Source organism: Fomitiporia mediterranea (genome assembly GCF_000271605.1).
Source record: "Fomitiporia mediterranea MF3/22 unplaced genomic scaffold FOMMEscaffold_15, whole genome shotgun sequence".
Classification (NCBI taxonomy): Eukaryota; Fungi; Basidiomycota; class Agaricomycetes; order Hymenochaetales; family Hymenochaetaceae; genus Fomitiporia; species Fomitiporia mediterranea.
Genome location: NW_006760400.1, coordinates 1,178,186 through 1,201,335, shown reverse-complemented (window position 1 = coordinate 1,201,335; position 23,150 = coordinate 1,178,186). Strand labels below are relative to the sequence as shown.

General features: G+C 47.6%; 10 protein-coding genes across 10 annotated transcripts; 7 read left to right on the top strand and 3 right to left on the bottom strand.

Annotated features, from left to right (window-relative positions):
• Positions 1-846: 846 nt before the first annotated feature.
• Positions 847-1,997, bottom strand: FOMMEDRAFT_149071 (uncharacterized protein; the record flags this gene model as incomplete). Its single annotated transcript, XM_007271053.1, has 2 exons — positions 847-906; positions 933-1,997. The coding sequence occupies 2 exons, from the start codon at positions 1,995-1,997 to the stop codon at positions 847-849; spliced, it is 1,125 nt and encodes a 374-aa protein (XP_007271115.1).
• Positions 1,998-2,430: 433 nt separating this feature from the next.
• Positions 2,431-4,349, top strand: FOMMEDRAFT_23513 (acyltransferase-domain-containing protein). The gene is made up of 6 exons (XM_007270862.1): positions 2,431-2,675; positions 2,736-2,905; positions 2,958-3,068; positions 3,127-3,327; positions 3,398-3,512; positions 3,587-4,349. Exons 1-6 carry the CDS (start codon positions 2,441-2,443, stop codon positions 4,120-4,122), a joined length of 1,368 nt encoding a protein of 455 aa, XP_007270924.1. The 5' UTR covers positions 2,431-2,440; the 3' UTR covers positions 4,123-4,349.
• An 856-nt stretch (positions 4,350-5,205) lies between these two features.
• Positions 5,206-5,858, bottom strand: FOMMEDRAFT_113891 (uncharacterized protein). The gene is made up of 3 exons (XM_007271052.1): positions 5,807-5,858; positions 5,658-5,746; positions 5,206-5,597 (listed from the first exon to the last, which is right to left on the bottom strand). Exons 1-3 carry the CDS (start codon positions 5,831-5,833, stop codon positions 5,432-5,434), a joined length of 282 nt encoding a protein of 93 aa, XP_007271114.1. The 5' UTR covers positions 5,834-5,858; the 3' UTR covers positions 5,206-5,431.
• A 219-nt stretch (positions 5,859-6,077) lies between these two features.
• FOMMEDRAFT_129011 (alpha/beta-hydrolase) lies at positions 6,078-10,886 on the top strand. The gene is made up of 3 exons (XM_007271051.1): positions 6,078-8,507; positions 8,589-8,815; positions 8,880-10,886. The coding sequence occupies exons 1-3, from the start codon at positions 6,289-6,291 to the stop codon at positions 10,430-10,432; spliced, it is 3,999 nt and encodes a 1,332-aa protein (XP_007271113.1). The 5' UTR covers positions 6,078-6,288; the 3' UTR covers positions 10,433-10,886.
• A 358-nt stretch (positions 10,887-11,244) lies between these two features.
• Positions 11,245-13,446, bottom strand: FOMMEDRAFT_149067 (uncharacterized protein; the record flags this gene model as incomplete). Its single annotated transcript, XM_007271050.1, has 8 exons — positions 11,245-11,432; positions 11,518-11,601; positions 11,700-11,942; positions 12,011-12,506; positions 12,561-12,626; positions 12,710-12,882; positions 13,059-13,384; positions 13,433-13,446. 8 exons carry the CDS (start codon positions 13,444-13,446, stop codon positions 11,245-11,247), a joined length of 1,590 nt encoding a protein of 529 aa, XP_007271112.1.
• Positions 13,447-14,598: 1,152 nt separating this feature from the next.
• On the top strand, positions 14,599-15,740 carry FOMMEDRAFT_23510 (uncharacterized protein; the record flags this gene model as incomplete). Its single annotated transcript, XM_007270861.1, has 4 exons — positions 14,599-14,814; positions 14,876-15,021; positions 15,075-15,207; positions 15,269-15,740. Coding segments are annotated over exons 1-4 (860 nt in total), but the record flags the coding sequence as incomplete, so codon positions are not given.
• Positions 15,741-15,983: 243 nt separating this feature from the next.
• Positions 15,984-16,561, top strand: FOMMEDRAFT_143101 (uncharacterized protein). Its single transcript, XM_007271049.1, has one exon. The coding sequence runs from the start codon at positions 16,066-16,068 to the stop codon at positions 16,306-16,308; it is 243 nt and encodes an 80-aa protein (XP_007271111.1). The 5' UTR covers positions 15,984-16,065; the 3' UTR covers positions 16,309-16,561.
• Positions 16,562-17,040: 479 nt separating this feature from the next.
• On the top strand, positions 17,041-17,454 carry FOMMEDRAFT_95664 (uncharacterized protein; the record flags this gene model as incomplete). The annotated part of the gene is made up of 2 exons (XM_007270904.1): positions 17,041-17,145; positions 17,203-17,454. Coding segments are annotated over 2 exons (357 nt in total), but the record flags the coding sequence as incomplete, so codon positions are not given.
• A 769-nt stretch (positions 17,455-18,223) lies between these two features.
• Positions 18,224-19,011, top strand: FOMMEDRAFT_149065 (uncharacterized protein; the record flags this gene model as incomplete). The annotated part of the gene is made up of 2 exons (XM_007271048.1): positions 18,224-18,869; positions 18,924-19,011. Coding segments are annotated over 2 exons (732 nt in total), but the record flags the coding sequence as incomplete, so codon positions are not given.
• Positions 19,012-19,252: 241 nt separating this feature from the next.
• On the top strand, positions 19,253-20,931 carry FOMMEDRAFT_23508 (uncharacterized protein). Its single transcript, XM_007270860.1, has one exon. The coding sequence runs from the start codon at positions 19,283-19,285 to the stop codon at positions 20,282-20,284; it is 1,002 nt and encodes a 333-aa protein (XP_007270922.1). The 5' UTR covers positions 19,253-19,282; the 3' UTR covers positions 20,285-20,931.
• The last annotated feature ends 2,219 nt before the right edge of the window (positions 20,932-23,150 follow it).

Genomic DNA, 23,150 nt, shown 5'->3' with positions numbered 1-23,150 from the left:
CCCATGGTACGTCTATCGGTTGTTGTGATTTGCTAAGGTAGTGATAGTTTTGTTTCTGTTATAATGTGTTAATATTATGTACTGTTCGGCGTTGTTAGTAAAGAATAAAATATTTAAATAAAATATATATTGTATAATAAGCCATTCAGATAAGATATAAGCTGTAAATTAACTTATTTAAGGATTATAAGATAGCAGAAGAAGTATCATGCCATATCAGAAGAGGGGTGCAATATATACCATTATAGACTTTCCTAAGAGCTATAATTCTTATATCCCCATTGTAAGGACATGTAATGTTTATTAATTCTCATAATATAAATCTGTCTTATTACAACCTTATAGTATCTTTTATATATCTTATCCAATGAGGGGTGCAATAAATGTCATTATGGATAATATTGTTTTTTTACATATTATATATGCATATAAGAGTATATAATAATTAAGACTTTTTCCTGACGCATCAGAGTCCGAATGACCAGATCAGGATGCATTCCTGCAATCCGTCAAAATGAGCATAAGTTGCTTTCGCTTTCCTCTTGTAAACAATTGGTGACAGTAGGGCAGAAATAGTGAGTCGAGTACAAATAACAAGAATGCAATGAAGTGGTATGGGCAAACAAGGTATGTAAAGAGTGTAACATAAAGGAGATATGGAGCTGTTAGAATGATCAAAACAAATTGTAACACAGATGGGAAGATAACTGGGAATGCGACAAGGTTTACGGCGGTGATAGTGCACGTTGAGAAGCAAAGGATTAAAGCGAACAAAACGACCGGGGAAGGGAATATGAAAGATCAGATACATTTCATAGATATGGAACATCGTCGCCGAAGTCGATTTCAATCCCGCGTTCCTTGCATGCAGCATCGAGAGCGGAGATCGCGGCGTGTCTCCTCGCCCTCAAATCAAAGAACGAGTAGCTCACTCGTACATCCAGCTTCTTCAGCTTCGGAAAGCCGCATGTTTTGATATACTCTGTCCATTGCGACATTCGTGAAACACCAAGAAAATTTCCGAGAATAGTGAGAGTCTCAGTGTTCGAGAAGATTGGATAGAGCGTTCCTTGTATGAGTTGGTGTGATGCCGTGAGGGAGACTAAACGACGTAAAGTTGGAGTGTTCTGCATGTGTACGGAAGGATCCTCGACTGGAAGGTCGCATTTTTCGTTGTCGTTCGGGCAATGGACAACGAGCCGCTCCAAAGAATCACCAACGAGCCGAAGCAAATCGGCGAAGGCTTGAACTCCAGATTGTGTACAGACGTGAGTCGAAAATGTGAGCGAGCGGACATGGGACCACGAAGTGGGTGAGCAGAGGAGTGAACAGATTGCGCCCTCAATGTAAACTTCTCGGAGGTAGAATTCCTTGAGTTTGCATCCCGGCGGCAAGGTATCTACACCATCCGATTCGGAGAGCAGGTCTGGATCATTGTGACTATCGTCAATATCAAGTTCCAAACTACCCGTCAGTGAAAGGCTCTCTAGCGCGTGGAAGCGCATGGAGAGCTCAATATCCCAATTCAAGGGTGCGCATCCAACGCCGTCTGACTCGTATGGATCAGGGCCTTGTATACAGAGTGACTTGACCGTATTAGGAAATGCAATAGCCCGTAAGTACCGTTCCGCGTTATAAGCGAGGTCTCCACCGAATGAAATTCTTTCAAGGCGTGTTAGTGCAAGGAGACGCGGGACAGCGGGGTAAATTCCATAATCATTTACCCCCTCCTCGACATCGCAAGTCCGCGGATCCCAATATATAGGAAATAAATCCAATTCATTGACGAGCGGGACAAGGTCTGGATTTTCCTCGAGAGTACGAGCAAGACTGTGGCAAGCATGATACGTCAGGAGCATAGGGTGGGCATAGAGGCGTTTTCGAGCTGGATGGAGGAAATGCGAGGAGACGAGGGCGAGACGGCAGAAGTCGCGTGACCACAAGTGAGGATGGCTGTCCAGAATGTGCTCGACGATGTCCTCGTTGATGATGCACATATCTTACAGGTCAATAATCAAGTATTTTACGAAGAACATTCACGAAGGGAGTGAGAGTCAAGTTGGCTAGTCGAGTATCCGACCTTCCCTGACAGGCACGGGAACGGTCAAGCGGCTCAAGCCGAGGAGGCGAATGGAAGAAGCCGTAAATGCCAAGCATTCACCTTTAATCTCGAGGCGGCTAGCAACCCTTGTTTCGTTCTCTTCTACATACCACAACACTGCCGTCTGCGTAAAAAAAAACGCGAATGTCGTCCGCCCTGTTCGTATTCAAAGAATAAATTCACACTCAGTTTACTGCGGCTCCGGCGATCAAAATATGGTCACGTGCAGAACACTCACACTGGTTCGCAGATGAATCGCACGCAGGCCACAAGCGGGCACTCAGGAGTCATGGCCTCGGTGTGACTTGTGTTCTCTTCTAGCTCTCCCATCCTTCCGTCATGGCAGCGTCCAAGCCGTCGTACACGCTACCCATCAAAGACCGCCCGCCCAAGACATGGTTTCAATTCATTCATGGGATATTATCTTTGGCCGTGTTCCTAACAGGATGTATCATTCTTCACGCTGCGCAACTCGCGTTTATGCTCCCGCTCCGCCTCGTTCCGAGCAGGAGAGCTCGCGAATTGTATGAGCGGGGTGTCAGGTACACGAAGGGCGCGTTTGGGTCACTTGCTAGTACGTTTAATAATTTGTACATGGGAAGAGGAATGTGACTTACGTATGTCGCGTGTATAGCGCTTATGTGCCAGCTCTTTGCACCAACATCACTGCGAGTAACCTTTGAAACAGAGGGAATTGGTGCTTTTACTCCGGAGCAGGTTGAACAGATTGTAGTTCGTGATGCATCAGGCAAAGTCGTCGAGCTTCGACTTCCACCAAAGATGGTCATCATAGCCAATCACCAGGTACGTAGCACTCGTTCTACCTGTCAGTGGCTCAAAATAAACTGTGGGTCAGATATACGCGGACTGGTGGTTTGTTTGGTGTCTGACATACTTTATGAACATACACCAAGGCCTGTTCATTGTGCTCAAGAAGAGCCTGAAGTGGGTGCCTGTACTTGGCTGGGTATGTCCACACAATGTAAAACCTCATTTTAGCTTGTCTCATTATTGATATTGGGCAGGGGATGCAAATATTCCGCTTCATTTTCCTTGCCCGTTCGTGGGCATCCGATAAACACTATCTCGTCTCACGACTCGCCAAACTCGGGCGTAAAGCACAACTAGAAGATACACCCCTTGCTATTATTATTTATCCAGAAGGCACAGTACCTTCTAAGAACACACGACCAATTAGCAAGAAATATGCAGATAAAATGGGTATTGTAAGTACACTGTCTTGCAATCTCGTCCTTTTCCCGTTTCGGCCCGAATTGATGTGATTTTGTCATACAGGAAGACATGACGCATACACTGTTACCACGCTCGACCGGATTACAATATTCACTCCGTGCGCTTGTGCCGAGGGTGCGGAATCTCAAACTTCTAGACATTACGGTTGCTTATCCAGGTAAGTAACAACATGTATTGGTTTTGGTTTTAGTTTTAGTTTTATTTATTTCACCTACAATATCAAATGTATAGGTATCCCGCCTGCAACGGACGGACAAACATTCTATACCATCCGCTCAATTTTCATGGACCGTGTCCCTCCACCAATAGTCCATATGCACCTCCGTCTACTGGACGTTGCATCTGAGGTACCCATAGGCGACTTATCTGGGAGCAATCCTGCCGTAACTCCACCTGTTACCGCTGGCGAATCACCATCCAAACCTTCAAGCTATCCAATCAGTGAGCAGGCGAACGGACACGTCAATTTACCAGGTAAGACAACAGTGGAGGCGGACGTATCCGAGAAAGAGAGAGTAGCATTTGATGAATGGTTACGAGCGCTTTGGAGGGTGAAGGACGCAAAACTTGAAGAATTCCACCGGTCTGCTCAGAAGACTGGGAAGGCCAATAAGGAGAGGAATGACGATTTTGGGAAGATGTTCGAGTCGAGGTTACCTGCAGTAGAAATCCCAGTGCAGGTGAGACATCCGCAGGAAGTGTTTGATGCGTTTGGTTACTTTTGGCCCGCTGTACTTGGGTGGGCGTGGCATAGGGTTCGAGGGTGAAGTGCGAGACTGCGTGAACGAATTTTTTAGGACTCCTCGCTTGAATAAATACGAATAGACTTGGAGGTGGACGGATGGATGGATGGATGTGTTCATCGTACCACAACTCACCTACCTCATTTTGGCATCCCTGCATCTAGTTTTAGTCACTTTTCACGGACCTGCAACTCACATACCACTTTGTACAGTACTTTGTCCCGAGCTGTTGTCTATTTACTCTGTCCCTGTTGTCTGTCCATTTTGTGCAATGTGATCTGGTCAACTGTTGTGTTCGAAAATTTGTTGAGTGTCTGTGAAACTGCATTCTGTATATGAGGGTACAACATACATAACATTAAACTTGTTGACAAATCAACTCAGTATCATGCCTAGTGAGGATAAATTATATTAAAAAATTATTTGTGTAATGTGCATTCATTACCATCTTCATGAAGATTCCCTCTGTTAGTCTGTTGACAAATGACATGAATATATAATGGTCTCCATTTATGGCAATCTTCTTGCTCTAGATTACTGTATTGATCATTGTAAATCATCTGAGTTTACACTGGGCCAAATTTCACCTATGAAGGGTAGATGTTTGCTTCTATGTGAAACTCAAGTTGTATGAAGAATACCTTCTGGACACTACAAAAAATCGTGTGCTTCACTTCACAGTTCTATATTAGGATTTGTTCGAGTTATCAGTTGCTGAGTTCTATGAGAGTTACAAAATAAATGAGTCCCATGAATCCTGGGATTCCTGTACTATACGACACGGCAAACGAGCTACAAGAGGGACAATTAGTAGGGTCTTAGTGGACGGCTGCGCTACTGCAAAAGCAGTTTATTCTAATTGGCTCTGGAGTCGTTGTATTGCATTGAGAATTGGCCGAATATCCATTCAACTCATCAAGGTCTTAATGATAATAATTCGAGAGTCATAATATTTAGGAAGCTCTTGAGGACCAGATTCCTTATGGTATAAGTGGATCCTCGAAAATACCGACGGAGGATATGACCTGCGAATAAGCTTTTGCTTAACGTTACCATACTGAGCGCTTTATTGTGTTCGTAAACTGAGGCCGCCGGTATAACAGAAGAGCGAGGATTATTATTGACGATATTAGCGACTGCATGGAAGCGAGAACAAAAGTACGCCTAGATTTGTATGCGGTGGAGTGCGAAGGTACAGGATGCGAGGATTATGAGTGCGAGGAAGCGGCGAAGTGAACAAACGTGTGCTCGAAGGCGGTCTTCTAGCGCATTCTAATGTGATCGTCGGTGCTTTTGTGAGCAAGTACAAAAATTAACTCGACTCGTTTTCCCATCATTCTTGAGCTTGAGCTTGAGCTGCGGCGGCCGCGTAAGCCTCGCGCTGACGTTCGAGAGACTTGACGAGGAAGATGCTGGAGTCGAGGAATCGTTCGACGCAATTTGAGAGACAGGTTTCCTCAGAGCGGGAGAAACGGGTCGAGGGAGTGCCGGTTACGCATCTGTGATAATCCAGAGGAGGATAAGTTCAGAAGGAAGAGAAGAATAGAGAGAGGACGCACTTGTCCCAGCATGTGGAGGTGAAGTTGTGCACGGCTTGTTGGACTCGTTGTCCTGCTTGTTCCTTCTCAAGGAACTGGGCGATTTCTCTCTGCAAGGAATGGACAAATTAAGCACAAAAACTATTTTCAGTATTCGCTTAGAGACATACCTGAGTAGCTTCGTCGAATTTGTCCATGTCGAACAAGCTGAAGGTGAGTGTGACAGGAAACGTCAGCAGAATGAGAAAAAGACAAGGTTTTGGCGGGGCCGACGTGCCGAGCGATCGACGTGCGGAGGCATCCCAAAGCAGGATATGATTGTGGGAATATACTTCCATTCCACGCGTCACGGTATCTTGCCATTCAGTCCGCCTATTTTCTCAGGCTCTATCTTTCCTTCATCGCCGTGCCCTCCTCGTCGCCGCCGACGCAAGAAAAAAATTCGTCCGTCGTGCGCAGCGCAGACGGTCCAAGTCTATACCTGCCCGTTCTTTGCATTATTCTTATTCTTTCGTTATATCCCCACTTTATAGCAATCATAGTCGGTTCCTAATTGGACGGGAAGGCACTGATTGGAGCAAACTCTCTGGTACTAGTGTGACCGTCGCTATACAAACAACTTTTTATCCCCAGGTTCTTTTTGGCGGAGGCTATGACAGCCCCATCATCGCGGACGGGCACACAAACGCTCAGGATGTCCACCTCTCATGGGAATCTTCGTCCTTCGTCTTCGTCGGCCGCACTAGGTGGATCTGCCCCGCCACGGGAGCGTAAGGAACGTAGGAGACCACCGCCTGTATCACTCTCGGGCCAGCAATCAACCAGTACATCTCCATCATCATACACTGGTATCTCGAGCAACTCGACCGCACCGGGTGCGCAATGTTCGCCTCCACCACCGTCACCGCCAAGCGCGAGTGCACGCTTAGAGGAGAGCTATCTTGCAGCAAAGCGGCGAGCTCACCGTCATAGCTACTTTGACCGCTATCCAGATCGCGGTCAGCAGCGGAGAAGGGAAGGTGAGAAAGAGGATGGATATGAGGCGGAGGCGGCAAGAGGAGTTGAAGAAGGGGAGAAGATTCCACCGTTGCCTACGGCGTCTGTTAACGTAGCTACGCACCCCCATACCCAAGAAGATGGCAACAGTGAAGAGGAAGGAGACACGTTTGAAGTTTTCGGACGCACGGCTCTTCGAAAGAGCTTAAGTGTTGGAGCAGGTGAACGCGTTTCTAATTCATTAGCAGCTCTGGGAATTTCAAGAAAGGGTAAAGAACGGAATGGATATCCGAACGGCGGGGGTTTTGACCAGGATCGAGCGCAGGAAGAGGGCGTTGCATTCCCGGTCATGCGCTCGACTCGTGGTACGCAACGCTCGCGTGAAGATTCTTCATCAGCTATTTCCACACATGCACACGCGAAGGGAGCCTCAGGTACTTCATCTCGCACGCTCATCGCGCCGAAGGTACCTACGCACCCGTACGGCGCATATCGTGACGACCTTCCTGGACTACGCTTCTCCTATTCGACGTACTCAAGCTCACAAACACAAGGGGAGACCCCGCCTCAGACTCCAATAGAGGCGAGTACTCGAGGTCCGATCCACGTTGTAGTTGCTGCGCCGATTTCAGGTGTTGAAGCTATGGATGCACTTGTAGATGGTATGGACGGCTCCGACGACGATGATTTGTTCAAACGACTGCAAAATCGAGCCAAGAGTTCCGTACATAATCATCATCCGTTATACGCTCCGCCTTTACCTGAACCTCCGCCCGGCATCGTTCTAGGACGCGGGAATACGCAACGGAAGGCATCGATTAGCTCTGGAAATGAGAATGACGGAGATTGTGAGGACTTACAGTCTCGGCCATCTACTCATGCAGGTACGGAGCGCTCTGGTACAAAAAGGCGGCATGAGAATGGCCGGTCGGCTTCTTCTAGTACTATTCTTGCTGATATGTCAGAGCGCTACCGTCGCCCCTCAACTGCGTCACCAAAGATGGATCGCGAGCCAGCTCACGCACCACCTCCATCTATTGATGAGATAATCCGCAAACATACTGTCCTTTCCCCCCACCAAACTCAATCACACACGAAATCGATGTCACCGTTCGTTTCTGACATGATACGGCGGAACACACAGCCAGGCAATTCATCTCAGTCTCGTCCCACGACAGGTGTAAGGTCACGTACGACCAGCGCGACGGGTCATAATGGTCGACAAGATTCTTCCCTTTCGGATTCTGATCCGGAACCACTGACGCCTTCGGAAGAAGCAGCGTTAGTAGCACGATCTTCTATTGATAGTGTCGCGGCGGAGGTACAGCAGTCGCTCCGTGTGCATAAAAAGACTCTGAAACCGGATTTGCCAGCAACAAGCTCTGCTACCACGTCGTCCAACATTTCAATATCACAGGATGATGCATCCACTTCGCGATACAGCTATTATAGCTACAAGACTACTCGTTCTGCAGGCGGCTGTGATCAGTCGATACGGTCAGGTTCAGCTTCTGCCTCCGCTTCGACATCAAATGGCGCTGGTGTGGCTTCAACCTCCCCAGGGCTGTCATCAGATCCGGAATTTACTCAGTCGTTCCGATCTCAAAACGGGCGGTCAAAACGACCACAGCAGAATGGCCAGAAGGAGGCAATTGCAACTTACCTCCGTTCTGCACGTATGACAACACTATTGAGGCTCACGCGGCGACCTCATGCATCGGAAGATCGACCTCTGACTGTTAGTTTATCTGATTTGGGCTCGCAGACGGGATTTCCGCTCGTTGTTTTCTTGGGACTTGGATGTGTACGTTATGTTATGGGGCTGTATGATGAGATGGCGGAGTGCCTTGGGTTGAGACTTATCACGATTGACCGGTTCGTTTCAGTTTCTTTTCAAGCTTCACCGTGATCTGGTTGTTGTTATGACATTTCTAATTATCCCTATCTTGTTGGTAGATGGGGTCTCGGTCGGACAGATGTTCCACCTTCTTCCGCCAGCCGAGGGGTACCAGAGTGGTCTACTGTAGTAGATGAAGTACTCGACCGTCTGAACATTGATCGATGTGGCATCATGGCTCACTCGGCTGGTGCCCCTTATGCTCTGTCGTTTGCGAGCAAGTATCCAGAACGGGTCATTGGCGACATTTGTCTCCTTGCACCTTGGGTCGGTGGTGGAGCAGGAAGTACGTATATGCACGAGAATGTAACCGTGCGAAGATAGAAAGACTAATAATATTTTTTCTGAAGGTGGGTATCGTTGGCTCAAATACGTACCGAATGGGCTCTTGAAGACCGCGCAAGCTGCAGAATGGAAGATCCAAGCGTGGATGATTGGCAAGCCGCCGAAGATCTCTTACGAGGGTATTGGGTACAATGCAGAAAAGCGGGTATCGTCGGCAACGTACAACATTGACTCTTCAGGACATTTTGTGCGGGCTCGATCGAAGACGGACTCGCACGAAGAGGACAGTGGCGACGATGAGACTGCGGACTTCTCATCTCATGCGGTGAAGCGGACGCAGAGTAGGACCTCGGCGAAGTCTTCTCCGTATTCGACGGCTCTTCCACCAAAGTCGCGACCGAGTGTCTCGAGCGGGAATACGTTTAGTGACTATGATGACCTTGCTGACTTTTGTGGACAGTTCGATAGCCAAACTACGTTTGAGCGAAGACGTTCAAGAGCCGCATCTGCTGATGGACATACATCTCCGCAGGACTCAGGGATTGGAGCGAAGAAGAGGAATTCGAGAGGGTTCCTACGTATATGGAAAGGTCTTCCGAATAATAATCCTGGTCCAGTACCACCTCTACCAGCTATTGAGACGTCGTTTGGCCAGCAACGGCAGCCTACCTCCACTCAATCCCAACCCCCAACTCCCCAGCCCAAGCGAAAGTTAAAGTCACTGAAGTCGATCAGTTCGATTCGGAGTAGAACGTCGACGACGACTATGCCAACGCGTCCCAAGACGGCGGAGACGAGCCCTGTACTGCCTGAACAGAGCTTCGAGACATCGCTCCATCTTGAAATGGGCGAATTTGGGTTAGGCAACGCTTCCGACAAGGAGGCATCGGCCTCGCAGTCTACTCGTCCACGTCTTGGATTGGATACAAAGAATCATTCTAAACATGCGTTTCCGTATTCTGCCGTCACAACTACAACTACGACGTCGAAGTCTGCGTTTACATCTCACACGTCGGTGACTAATGGTCCTCCTAATGGAACGAGAGCAGGTGGACGACGGTCAATCTCGTTTACCACGACCACATCGACATCATACTCGCTCATGTCCCGACCTTCTCTACCGCACGCTTCACAAACGTATTCTGCGAAGTCGTCACCTGCAAACGCGTCTCCTTCGAAGAAAGAAGGTGGTGAATCCTACCAGGTCGCAATGGGCAACGCCCTCATTGCAGCCTCACATTCCGAAAGCTCACGTGGAACACATCCTGATCTCCTTCAAATCCTTAATCACGAACAACGACCCTGGGGGTTTTCATACTCTCGTTACCCGCATCGGGTACGAGTATGGTATGGCGACAAGGACGAGCGGATTGCAGCCGAGTCCGTGAAGTGGATGGAGAACGCTATGGGTAGTGAGAGGTGTCGGGTGACAGTTGTGAAGGGTGCTGACCATGGGTTGATGTATCGGACGAATGTGGTTGTGGATGTACTTGAAGAGGTACAGGGTGCGTGGATGGAGGTTGTACATGGATCCAGGAGACGCGAGATGTCGGTACAGTCGGACCCGATGGTAACGAGTGGACTTGAGATTGGTTCAGATCCGTTCAAGTCGTTGTGATGATTGTCTCCGGAGTATTAGCCATTTCATAGAATCCGAAACAAAAGTTCGTTCCCGGCTTTCCTCTCTCTCGGACTATCTTTCCTTTTCCATTCCTGTCTTTTCTGTTTCATTCCTGTCTGTCATTTCAGATGTTCCTCCTACTGTCATTTCCTGCATAACGCATATCTGAGCGTGTACTTTAGATAATCTCCTTCCATCGTTATTCCCTGTTCTCGACTTCTCCGTTTTCATTAGTATACCGAGCCAGAATTAATCTGGCAATTCCTTCTCTGTGCCACTCATCATCTATTTAGTAGAATACCTCGCAATTTTTTCTTTCTTTCCTCGTTAAATATACCTGCCACTGGTTCATTCCATCTCTCTCTTTTCCGAACGTTTTTCCTGTATATTTTTATTCACCTGTGCTACCGAACCAAGTCTCTTTATCTCTGTGTATTGGATCATCACTCTTCCCTCTTACTTTCTTTTTTTCCCTTCGTCCTTCGTGTATAAATTTTTGGCTTTTGGCTTTTATTTTCTTGTGTTTCGGAATTTCTCTCTTTTCTTGACCTTCTCTCTTCTTACTGAAGAAATGTTCCTTTTTCTTGGAATTAGTGCCATCTGTGTTGCAAAGAATACAGTACATCTTCGTTTCAAACTTTTAAAGAAAAATACCAATGTGTAGCTGGTGTTGTAAATGTTAAGTGCAAGGAAGGAAGGAGACAAGGCAAGACTGAAAATCAAGGAACTTAGTAGTGTTAATGTACTGTGTCAAGAAAATGCCCAATTATTGAACGGCAAAAGACCTACAGTGGCATAGACTATGCAGTTTACCAACTGTCGTCAACGTCCATCTCGGGCGGAGCGACGTGATGGTGCTGGAACTCCACTTCGGGTGGTGGTGGGTGTACTAATGGGTCGACTCCGAGTACCTCACCCGCATGTGGGTGAGCGTCGGGCTCGGGAGTGGGTGTGGGTGATTTGCCGCGGAGACGGCTTAGAGTTTGGAGACGGCGGACTGGATTAGTGGTTTGATGGGTAGTTAGTTAATCATTAGTTTTTGAAGAGAAGCAGGATGGGTAGAGGGAACGAGAATGACGTACTGTAGTCCAAGCGAACATGCTGGTCAGCACTTTCGTCGTCTGAGTCGTACAGAACGTCTTTTGTGTTGATGATATGCCACGCTTCTGTAAACCACAAAAATAAAGTAAAGTAAAATAGAAAAATAAAATATTATACGCATTAGCTCAGCTCACTTTCCTTTGAAATCTTCTGAGACACATACGTTGGAACATCGACCTCTCAGGTGAAGGAGGTGCATAAACGAAGTCATATGGCTCGGTCTGCATCCCGCGTTTGGATTTCTTTCCGCGTCCTGTACCTGTACTTTGGCGATGACTGTTATCATATGCTGTACCAGCACTAGCCGAGGGAGCAAGAGTCAAAGGACCGTCTGGTTGGAGTTGGAGTGCAGGTTTGTCGTTCTGTCTGTCTTTGTAGCTGAATTTCATGTATCCGCTACTTGCATCTATAACAGAGCAAATGCAGCTCGGTTAGAGACGGTATCAAGAAGGTTCAAGAGCGGAAAGGACCTACCGACAAACTCCGGCGCGGCCTTCCGACCGGACTTCCCTTTCGACTTGATAGAAATCGACGTGCCAGCCACGGGAGCAGGCGTCCCACTTGCACCTCTTTCTGACGAACCGGGAGGGCCATCCGTCCCATCGACCTTTGCAGCATTAACAGCCTCTTGTCTCTCCCGATCTGTCTCAAGGAATTGTCTACGGTGCTCGCTCATCTTCTCGCCGTATTCTTTCTCCTCTGGCAAGTCGACGTTCTCATTGACGAGCATGCTGGGGTCAACACGATGCATTCTGGGAGCCATGGGGCGAATGTCTTTGGATTCGGATGAAGAGTCGCCTTCTTCGGGAGGAGGGTCGGAAAAGGGGTTGGGTGTGGCTGCGGACTCGAGGTAGTGGAAGACTACCCAAAGAAAGGCTCGGCCACGCTCGGCAGATGGAACCGGTACTGGCTGGAAAAGGTCAGTGAACTCAAGGCCAGCGTCTTCGTTGAAGTGAGATGTTCCAATGCCCTAATCAACACAAAATAAGTACAAAATTCAAGTAAGAGGTGGGCGTAAACGAACGGCAGTATGTTGTGTAAGGACAAAGAGCAAATTGAAAACGCTCGTCGTTGGGAAGGGACCTGTATCCTAGCATTGAGAATGGATTGCGAAGGAGAGGGTTGAGATGCTTCGCTTCGGGTACGGTAGGTCCGTAGTTATGTATGACGTACCCTCAGTGCGAGAATATTGAACGGTGAAGTCGGAACATGCTTTGACTCGCTTGGAAGCGTACAAGACTTGAGCGCGTTCCTGATGCGCGGGGCGTCGGTCAGATTACCGTCAGTCCGCTGCAGCGCCGGGACGGGATGGTACGTCCTTAGTGCAGTGCGTGTCTCGGGGAAGACTGTATTGCGATAATGAAATCAAGTAAAAGTTGGGCATTTAGACGGGACAGTGGGCGGACCGCGGACATCAAGGTGCATAGTTACCAGAGTCGGAGACGGACCATCGGCGAGAAGTCGAAGAAGGATCAGGGGATGAGCGCACGGAAACTTTGCTGCTCAGGGGAAACCGACTCACACGCCATGGAGGTGTTAACTCGCCCAACGTTTGCAAGGAGAGAGAGCATTGCGAAGTCTGTTGCGAAAGCAGAAGACTCGGCGATCTTGTCGCGTACGGAACGTGCAGTCTTCGGGGCGCGAACGATGGCGGAGACGTAGAGGTCACGGAAAGTAACCTTTTCGCCGGGTGGCGAGCTGAATGGGTCGGTGAATACTGCATTTTCATCGTTGAAAATGTAGGAGAGGACATCATATTGGAGGTCGTGGCGTGTCAATGGTTGGCCGTCAGCGCGCTTCAGTGCGCCTCTTCTTGCTGCAGCAGGAGCAAGTTTACCTGGCCCGACTCTACTAAATTTCAGTAACATCCGATTATTGGAGATGAGGTGCGCTCACTCTTTGGCGGACATTGTGAATTTTTGATAGGCAAGAAGGTGTGGCCAGTGAGCGTTCTGAAGGCGATGAACTCTGAAGACAAACGCGGCACAAAGTCGAGCAAGTCAAATCACAGCTGTGTCCTTTCTTGCACCCCTACCACCATCATCATATCATCTTACGCAGCAAAGTAGTTTTCTTGAATCTTTCTCATTAATTAGATTCCGCCATTCCTGCAGATGAACTACTGGTATTCTGCTAACAGTGCTAAGTAGTCAATTGAAATGATCAAGACCTCGTGTTGCTACTGACACCGGACAAGACGACGCCCATACGATATCACCGTTCACGACGTGCAAAAATGAGCGCATTAATTAAACACGTCTCACGCTTCCATCAGTGATAACGCACTGGAGTGGGCGTCGAAGAACTTGTCCTACGTCTTTATGTACATTAGTCAACATCAAAGAGTCTGCTTTTCCCGTCCGCAGGATACAAAGGAACTTTGATTGCACAAATCTCACGAGGCTAGTGATCTTCGAGTACTTCTTACTGCGCCTTCTGCCTGTCATGCAGAACCCTGTATAGCTAATAAGGAAGCTGTGTAGATCAACCATTATTCCTATTCATCAGTGTCGAGGTTACTTGCACAGTCCACTGGGCAACCGCTTGTTGCTCTGGCGCATGATTGGTGCTCTCAGATTCTCGACGAAGTTTATTTTCGGTTCCGTCTCGGCCTTCCCCAGCATTCTTCTGTGGCTGCGAAGTAGCCAACCGAAATCGCCGTGCGTTCACTCAACTCCCATCATCGCCTTTTCAGGAAACTCGACATCAAAATGCACCAGCAAGGCGTCGTTACCATCATTGCCTCCTGTCCGCCTATCTGTCGAAACTGCCTGTCTAGGCCTGTACGCTTACCCGGATGCCCTGGGTGGATTATCGCTGCAAAAATGTCTCCGCGCCCAATCTGAGTCTGCGCGCGATTCGGCTATTGATCAACTGTCAATTGGATCTCATCTTGACTGCTCTCTTCTCATGCATGCACTTGCATCATGTTTGTGTTCGCCAAAAATAGAAGCCCCTTTAAGCCCTGTCACAGGAATGAACAAGGTTCGACGTGGACTGCGCCTCCCTTATTACTTCGCACTTCCGCCCTTGGGCTTGCGGGGCAGCCCGAGTTTCTTCGTCTTTCTTTCTCTTTCTTCGTTTCCTTATGTCTTCGATTTCGCCAGGGCCGGCAAGCCCGACGCCTTCATTTGTTTTGAAGAATATTACTATTGACGATACCGACTCCTCTCTGAAGTACTCTCAGGGCTGGAACCGGAGTGTGTCGTCTCCTGCTTTTGGTGGTTCTTTCCAATCTACGGATCGTATTGGTGAAGTTGTTTCATTTTCTTTACCTGGTATGTCTTCAAGTATTCATCTATCTTAAATGGTGTGTTGACTGTTCATCTATCGTTCTAGCCAATGCGGTAGCTCTTTATTATATTGGCTTCAAGCAATCCTCTGGAGCTCTTTACGAAGCCTGTTTGGATTGCTCAACGAAGAATTCCAATAACGTCGATGTAATCGATGGCCACACCGACGGACGACCCTCTTCAGAACCCACGGTACATCTACTTTGTTCGCAACTGGTTCTAGAACCTAATATTAGTCCCTTTAGTTATTATACCAAAAGACTAATTTAGACCCAAGTGTGCGCCATTCGCTGGCTTTGCTCAATGTACCAGACAGTAGATTTGGGAACACTAGTACGATCACTGTTGATGCCTTCCTTGTAACTGTCGCCGATGATGGTTCGTCGCGACTATTTTTTTTTTACAATTCCCCGTGTATTGACTGTCTGTTTATTTTCAGTTCAATCATCAACGACCACAACAACTTCAATGATGAGCTCGATGAGTGGAATGTCTTTGATGGCCATGAATCCTGCAAGTGATATTCAGGACGTGCCGTCATCCACTTCGCCACCCGACATCCAGGTTGCCCCACTAACTTCGATTCCATACCCGTCGTCTACCGCCTCCATGAATACCGCCTCGCAAAATCAGAATGATCTCAGCCCAGGCCAGCGCACTGCGCAGAAGATGCGCTCCCCGCTAGTCATAACTGGCGTTATTCTTGGGACCCTCTTCATCGTATTCACAGCACTATTTGCGCTTATGTACTTCATGCGTCGGCGGAAGCGGAAGATGACGGCTCCGGTTATGACGGAAGGGCACTGGGCCGCAAGGTTCTTTGGAGATAAAGGACGTACGGAGGGGAAACGTGAGGGCTGGCTTGATTGGCAAGGTGCCAGAATCGAAGCAGGAACGGCAATGGGAGGAGATGTAAAGATAGCGAAAGGGGCCATGGTTGAGCAGCTTGTTCCTGATCGACCGACGTATGCATCGTTGCCTTCGCGGACCACCCCACCTCCACTTTGGTTGGCTGACAGTTATCGACAACAATGGGTTGCACCTGCATATCATCCCTATAACGCGACTCAGGGAACTGGAAGGACAATTCCGCGTTCGGCATTCCCGTCCCCTCCAGCAGGACCTCCTCCCCAGCCCCTCCGGACCCAACAGCTCGCTCGTGGTCCGTCTGCGAACTCTACGCATTCGTATTCTCGGTCATCAAGTCCGGGACCAGGATTTGACAATAGCCCGACAATGCCCATGAATTCCCACTCAGTATCAAACCCGTATGTAGCGGAGGCACGAGCTCGTGTGCGTGATCGTGCTCGGGGGATAACCAAGGGCGGTTCGTACGGACCCGAACAGACCAATAACGACGGTTATGTTGCTCAATACGAACCTGCTGCTGCATACAGCATCGGCCACGGAAACGATAATGCAGGATTGGGTAATGGCACGCAACGCAATGATTCATGGGGAGGTCAATACGCTCCGTGAGCATGTAGTGGATTGAATGGACGACAAACTCGGGACTTTCTCTTCCGTTCCTTCCATCTTTGCGCCCCCACATAATTATGTCCTTTGTGTTCTTTTATTTAAGAATTCCTTTCTTTCATTACTTTACCTTGGGACGCTCGTTTTTTCTTACCTTCGTCGTTCGTTAATAATTGTTGCCTTTATCCTTCCTTCCTGTTCATTCCTGTTCCGTCGTGGACCTTGACTTTCAAGCAGTTTAAATGTCTACGAATTACGGACGTGCTTTTCAAAATTGAACGATAAAGTGTGTCTGTGTTGTTGGTACTCTTGGCAATAATATATGTACGCATGTTCGTTGTATTATTACAGATCTGCCTCAGTCACGAGACGAGACGACGGGTTGACAGCTTGTTTCAATATCCACTAGCAGTTCAAGTGAAATTGACTCTCCAAACGTGTGTGGTGTGGGCGTGTTTCCTTTGTTTGGCTCTGTTTTCCGTGCTTACGCCTTAACGCCTTACGCAATTCCAGCAGAAAGTACCACGACTACCATCCGATTCGTCATCGAACTCACCTTAACTGCTTTGTATACGTGCTTGAATTCGCTATGCCTGGTGAACGTACTCCGTTGCTAGGTTCTGCGCCTCTTATTGCACCGAGACTCTTGTTTAAGGCTGGAGCAGCGTTTGGTAGCTAGTCAACCGTTCTAATGATTATTTGTGTTATTGAAATATTATCTTCTATACTTTAGCCGCAGCAGGTGTAATCGCAGGTGCATTCGGCTCGCATGGATTGAGAAGTAGGCCCGGGATTGATGCAGATAAGATTCATGCTTGGGAAACCGCCGCACATTACTCTGTATGCATCCTTTATTCGACGAGTATTGATCCATGCGTATTAAAAATGCCTGCACAGATATTCAATGGCCTCGCGTTGATGATCCTGTCAATGCACCCACGCTTCTCTGTACATCGGTTCGCTGGGCCAGCAATCGCAGCAGGCAGCTTCGTATTTTCATCAAGCATAATCGCCCTCGTGTTGAATCGTGAGAGGTTCAAAGCCTTTGGACCGATCACACCAATGGGCGGTGCGGTGATGATTGCGGGGTACGTTGTCGTTCCGACCTTTGATAGATTTTGTGTGATTGTTCCGTCCGATAAAGTGTGAACTGATTATTTTTATTGGGCGTCGGCGTCGGCGTCGGCGCTGGTATTGTAGATACCTGTCTTTGTTGTTCTGAAGGAAGGACAGAGGTGATCCTTTCACGTCTCGATTCCGAACCTTGACCCTGGCGTGAGACTGGCTATCTGCACGAAATGAATTTATGACGACACGAGGTGGTTGTTACGCGGTCGGGTCGAAGCTCGGGCCGATGGCCTAATTTGGAACCGGAGCGCGTACGCGTGAAGTCATGGTCCCGTGATCGTTCTCGTCCGGTTTACCCCCAACTTTTCTACGTGTTCCTCCCCTCAGAAAGTGTCGCTTGAGCCTATGAAGGTCTAAATATCTCACCCTTACATGTAGGAGATAAATTTCATAAAATATTTGCTCTGCGAAAACTGAGGAACGATACACGTTGTTTACGCATGTGCGGTTTTTCGCTGTTTGTTTGACATTGTGTACGCGACGTTCTCACGGCTACACCCTCACGGCCGTCCATCCCATTCATCTCTACACCCTTGTACTCTGTACTCCACGTCTTTCGTTTTCTCTTTTCCCTCCCTCAGACACCACCTCCACCTGTGTTGACAGCGATCTTTCTGTCTGTTCTTGCTTTTGCATATAGGTCTCTGTCTGGTTATTCTGCCTGCTTCTTGAAATAAATTTCTTGGCTTATTAACGCGGCATACGCGGACAAGAGCCACACGTAAGACTTGCTTTTCAGCTGATTTGCTCGTTTTGACGGTATCATATCATTCTTAGAATGCAGTCCGACATGTACAGCCCATTAGACGCCGATGATAGCAACCCATGTCGTACGCTGCAGCGGGCCGCCACCACCGACTTGTCGTTTTTTACTCCATCATCCGTGTCATTCAATCCGAAACCGTACTTCCCCCACCCTGGCCACGCACAGAATCGCATAAAGTCTGCATCTTCGTCTTCGCTGCAGCGAGAGCCATCGTCAAGCGCTCTTCAGCAAAAGTCGCTGGATGTATCGGCCAACGATCCTGAGGCCATTTTCATTCGTTACCCATTCAACGACTTTCCTGACTCGCACCTCCACCCCGATGGACTCACGTATAATCTCATGGTCGATAATCCGAACTGGTTCCTTGATCCAGCGGATTTTAGGACGGAGAACGATACGGACCCGAGTCGTGTGCCGTACCCTCAGATACTTGAACCACCTCGTGGCTGGTGCCCGACGAAAAAGAAGGATGTAAAAGAGAGGGGCGCAGAGGCTTATGGCGGTGAAGATGCACCTAAGTTGCGATGTACATTTTGTCGCAGAGGCTATGCCGGAGTGAACGCGAAGAGTATGTGGAGAAGGCATGTCCTAGAGAAGCACAAGATCCCCATGGCAAATAGACGTGATGGTCCTACCGAAGGGGGAGGTCGTGGTCGAAGTTCTTCAAACAGTAAGCCTTCTGTTCTGTTTTTGAGTTCTACCCTTCATAATTCCATTTCCGCAGAGGAAAACAAGAGAGTGGGATCGACTGGGCTGGATAAGGCAAACTCATTTACCGTTCAGAGTTTCTTCAAGCCTAAGCAGAAGGAACCAGCCACTACAATTCCTGTTCCAAAGGGTATCACTGAAAACCGCTCTTCGCAAAACTTGAACGTTGAACCGAGTTCGCCTACCCGAGGGATTCCTGATGAAGTCCCGATCATACCACAGCAGTCAGAAGAGGTAAAGGATGTGCCGAGAAGGTCTAATGAACCTGAATTCGTTCCAGACGATGATGCTGTGAGCTGCTCCTCGCGCCGCACTCCTCAGCTTACTGGCCACATGCTTCCCCCATCTTCGCCGCTGGAAGAAGGAGCCTCACATATGGCGTGGCTTGATCTTTCAACTTTGTCTCCCAGCCCTATGAGAACGCCAGGCCGCCTGGCCAAGAAGCGTAGTCAATTCAAGATGCCATGGAAGTTCCCTAGCCCTAGCCACCCGCTTTACTCTAGCCCAGACGAACTGTGTCTCGGTGTCCCGATCATGGGCATGACTGGCGAAGGTCTCCGATCCTCATATGTTGCAGTTCAGGCCAGTCCCTTTCCCGGCACTGGTGCTGCTGGTCAGTCACAGTTCTCGAGCCCCGTTGCTGCCTCGCCTTTGAGCCAGAAACCCGTAACAGGAAGAGTTCTGGGTTGGAAACGATCAAAGGACAGACCTAAGAGCAAGCTCCCTCCGCTCCCGGAGCCTTCACCACGTCGGCCGTTGTATACTGGCCCTCTGCCCGTTCCAATGTCCGAAAAATTGGATCTGACTCCCAATTTAACGATGTCGACTGATGGAGAGACAGACACGTCATTTTCGACCCTTGGCGACCCATTCTCAACTGACGCGTTTTCAAATTGGTTCGATTTAAGTAGCCCCAACAAGGGTGAAAGGGAGCGCGCGCCATCAGGCTTTCTTGATACACCGCTTCGTCGATCTGCGAGTACTTCGGCGATTGAAAAGCTCCAGCTCGCTGACTCAGGCAAGAAGGAAGAGCCTTCTTCAATGCTTCTGCCTTCGGGCTTTGGTCTGGGTTTCAACTTCAAGATTGACCTTTCCACATCAGGCGCTAAGCGCGCAAGATCAGAAGACCAGACTGATGATAATTGCTCAGACGAGTTTGGAGACCTTCTCTATCCTTCCACACAGGAACCACCCGCCTCAAGCCAACGAAGTAATGCAGGGCCGTCGAAGCATAAATCCGCCAACTCATCATTTTCATCAACGGCCGATGGTTCGTTGGAACGGGAGGACTTTCCTCCGACAGACTTAGACTCCGATGACCTGGAGACCATGTTTGGATATGTGGTCCCGACAAAGAAACGGCGATTATGCACTTGATTGTGCATATAGCTCTTATTTCCTCTAGTTTTGGTTTCGGCAGATTTCTCGTTCCTTCCTACGCATTTTGTCTTCTGCTTTACCTGTTTTACTATCTTCAGCATGCTAGCACTCTCGCTCTATCTGAGCATTGCTTCTTGCTTGTCTCTCGTGCTCTTATTTATCGCTTGTGCAGTGTGCACAGTGTCCATGCTATGATCAGTTTCTAATGTGTCCTTTGTCCACCCACACCCCACAGCCGCTTTCTAAGATTTGTCCCTCGTAGGACTTTTTTCATCTTTTCGCCTTTTTTTTTAGATTCCATCTTCTGTTTCAATTTCCTCTTTGGTCTCGATTACCTTCTTGTTCCTCGCCATGCTAAACTGCTTACGGCAGTTCACCCCGTTCCCCTTGCCTGCTGTTCTGTTTGTTCTTCTTTCTTGTACTATCAGTTGTCACCTCTTCTGTCCTGTGTTCCGACGGACTCTAGCCTATCTCAATTCCCCTTTCACATGTTCAACCACTCAGCATCTACCCTCATGCTCAAGGCAAGTTTGTGCTGCGAGTGGAGATGTAACTTTGTGCCGGACCCGCTATCGGGTCGACAATCTTGTTGTTACACTCATGGCTATCTATTTTGGTTTCGTTTCCCTCTGTTTCTATCTCGCTCCCCTACCTGCTTGTTCCTGTCTCGCCCGCCTGTGTCTTCGGCAAAGCCGATGTCTGTGTCGTATCCGTGTTGTTACATACTAGCCAAATTGTAAATACAGAAGTAGAAAAGTAGCTGAACGATATCTCGTGTGTACTCGTAACTGATCCATGTGCCCCGCTCCAGGACATTCCTGACAGAGACTCCTGCCATGTCTGCATGGAATCCAAGCTTTGTGCCACCTGTGGTATTGTTCCTTGGTTTCCTTACAGCCTTTTTGCATGATTCTACTGTTTATCTCACTCCAGCCCATCGACGTCTGCAAAGTTTTTATTGAAAGCACTGTTGGTTTAATCGTAATTGGAGCAATACGCATGCAGACCCAGCGTTTCTGTCTGGCGATTCATGTCAAGCTTGCCATACCACAGTGGTACATAGCGGCTATACCATGAAGGAAAACTCCGTTGGGCAGACGCCACGTTACATTGCACATTGAGATTGCTTTGCGCACTATACCAAATATGCATAGAGAAATTTCTAAAAATACATCCATCTTCCTTTAAAGAGCTATCCTCTAAGGGAATGCGATCTGATCCGATGTTGATAGTGGCACTATTACGTTACAAATATGCAAAGGAATTGCTATACGAGGAGCTCCTATCTATTTTTCCGTCGGAGACTCGTGATATTGATTACTACTGGTCGTTTCCAAAGGAATGCCCATTGCTTCCTGTTTTACTTTGCAGGCTTGATGGTATACAAGAGTACGTACAGATTGTTATAGAGTAAGAACAACCCTGAACCTGATTATTGTGCCACAAAGACAATGCACTCTCGAAACGCCTCTGGAACTATTAGACATCCTCAAAATCCGTCTCATAGTAGAGTTGGCTCAGAGATACAAGACCGTGCTGGTTCTACAGACACCAGTAATGGCATTAAGGAATCCAGCAAGGTTTCGCACGAATCAGTTACTAGTACTGTAGATACACACTTGGATGCTGTCAAAAAGGGTCTGGAGACTGTAAATGGATGGCTGGAGACGCCTATAGACGAGCAAAACGAAGATGCAAAAAGGCACAGAAAGGCACAAGAAGACTACAAAAAAGAACTTGAATTTATGCAAGGAGTACTTTCAGGATGCAAACCAGACAAAACATCACAGGAATCTGTCCAGGAGGCCCACAAAAAAGTTACTGGAATAGCAAGTAGTCATGTTGTGCATATTCCACGCAAGATTCGGGAATTAGCGAGATGCATACCAAACTTGAAGGTAGACCCTAATTAGAGCGAACATGTGTTCCTGAATACCTGTTTAGTGGCCTTACTTGCTAAACATAGGATATGTTGTAATATCCTAGCTACATACATATATCATGTAGTAGAAATCAAATAAAAAGTTTGTGCACATGAAATTCTTCTTGTCTCTGTAGTACATGTACATGAAGGTAGACCTTGTGAACTTTTCGTATTATTTGGTTTTAGTCTTTCAGATCAATAGTAATACTAAAAATAGAATAATCTGTCAGCCAGAGCACATTGTACATAGTTTCTAATTGTAACACATGTCAAGGATATTAATACATATTGATTTACCTTGCTCAAGAAGAAGACCATCAAATCAACCATCCAATCCAGTGATGAAACGTATCTCTCTATATTTGATATGTGTAATGTGATTACTAGATAAGAATTTGTTTTTCTGTTATACAAGAAACTCTTATCAATATTACTAAAAAGTAAGTACTAGTATGAACAATCCAAAGATATTTTATACGAGACAATCATTCATCTGAGGGAACGACCCTTGAGTTCCTCAGAAAGTGATTTGCACTTGTAAAGAAACTGGTGAAGAGACTTGAAACTTTTGGAGCAGAACTGGAAACTGTACAGGAAAGACATTCAAAATGTAATCTAGACAGAAGTTCAATTGATTCTCTCACACAGACTTATGGCACACTTGGTGGTGCATCAAAGAAAGTTGAACATCTTATGATAGAGCCTTAAGAAAGAACGAACGGCTAGCAGTATTATACACTTACTGTGATACTATATATATTTATATAACTTTTCAACTACACACATGCAGCATGCAGTTGAGGGACCGGCTGAATGCATTGTTGAACGTGAAACTCTTCTGTGTCCCTAGCCTGTCTACACTACCATCACAAAAAAGTCGCAACAAATGTATTTAATAATAGCAAAAGTAATCTAATAAAATGATTTCATAAGCATTAC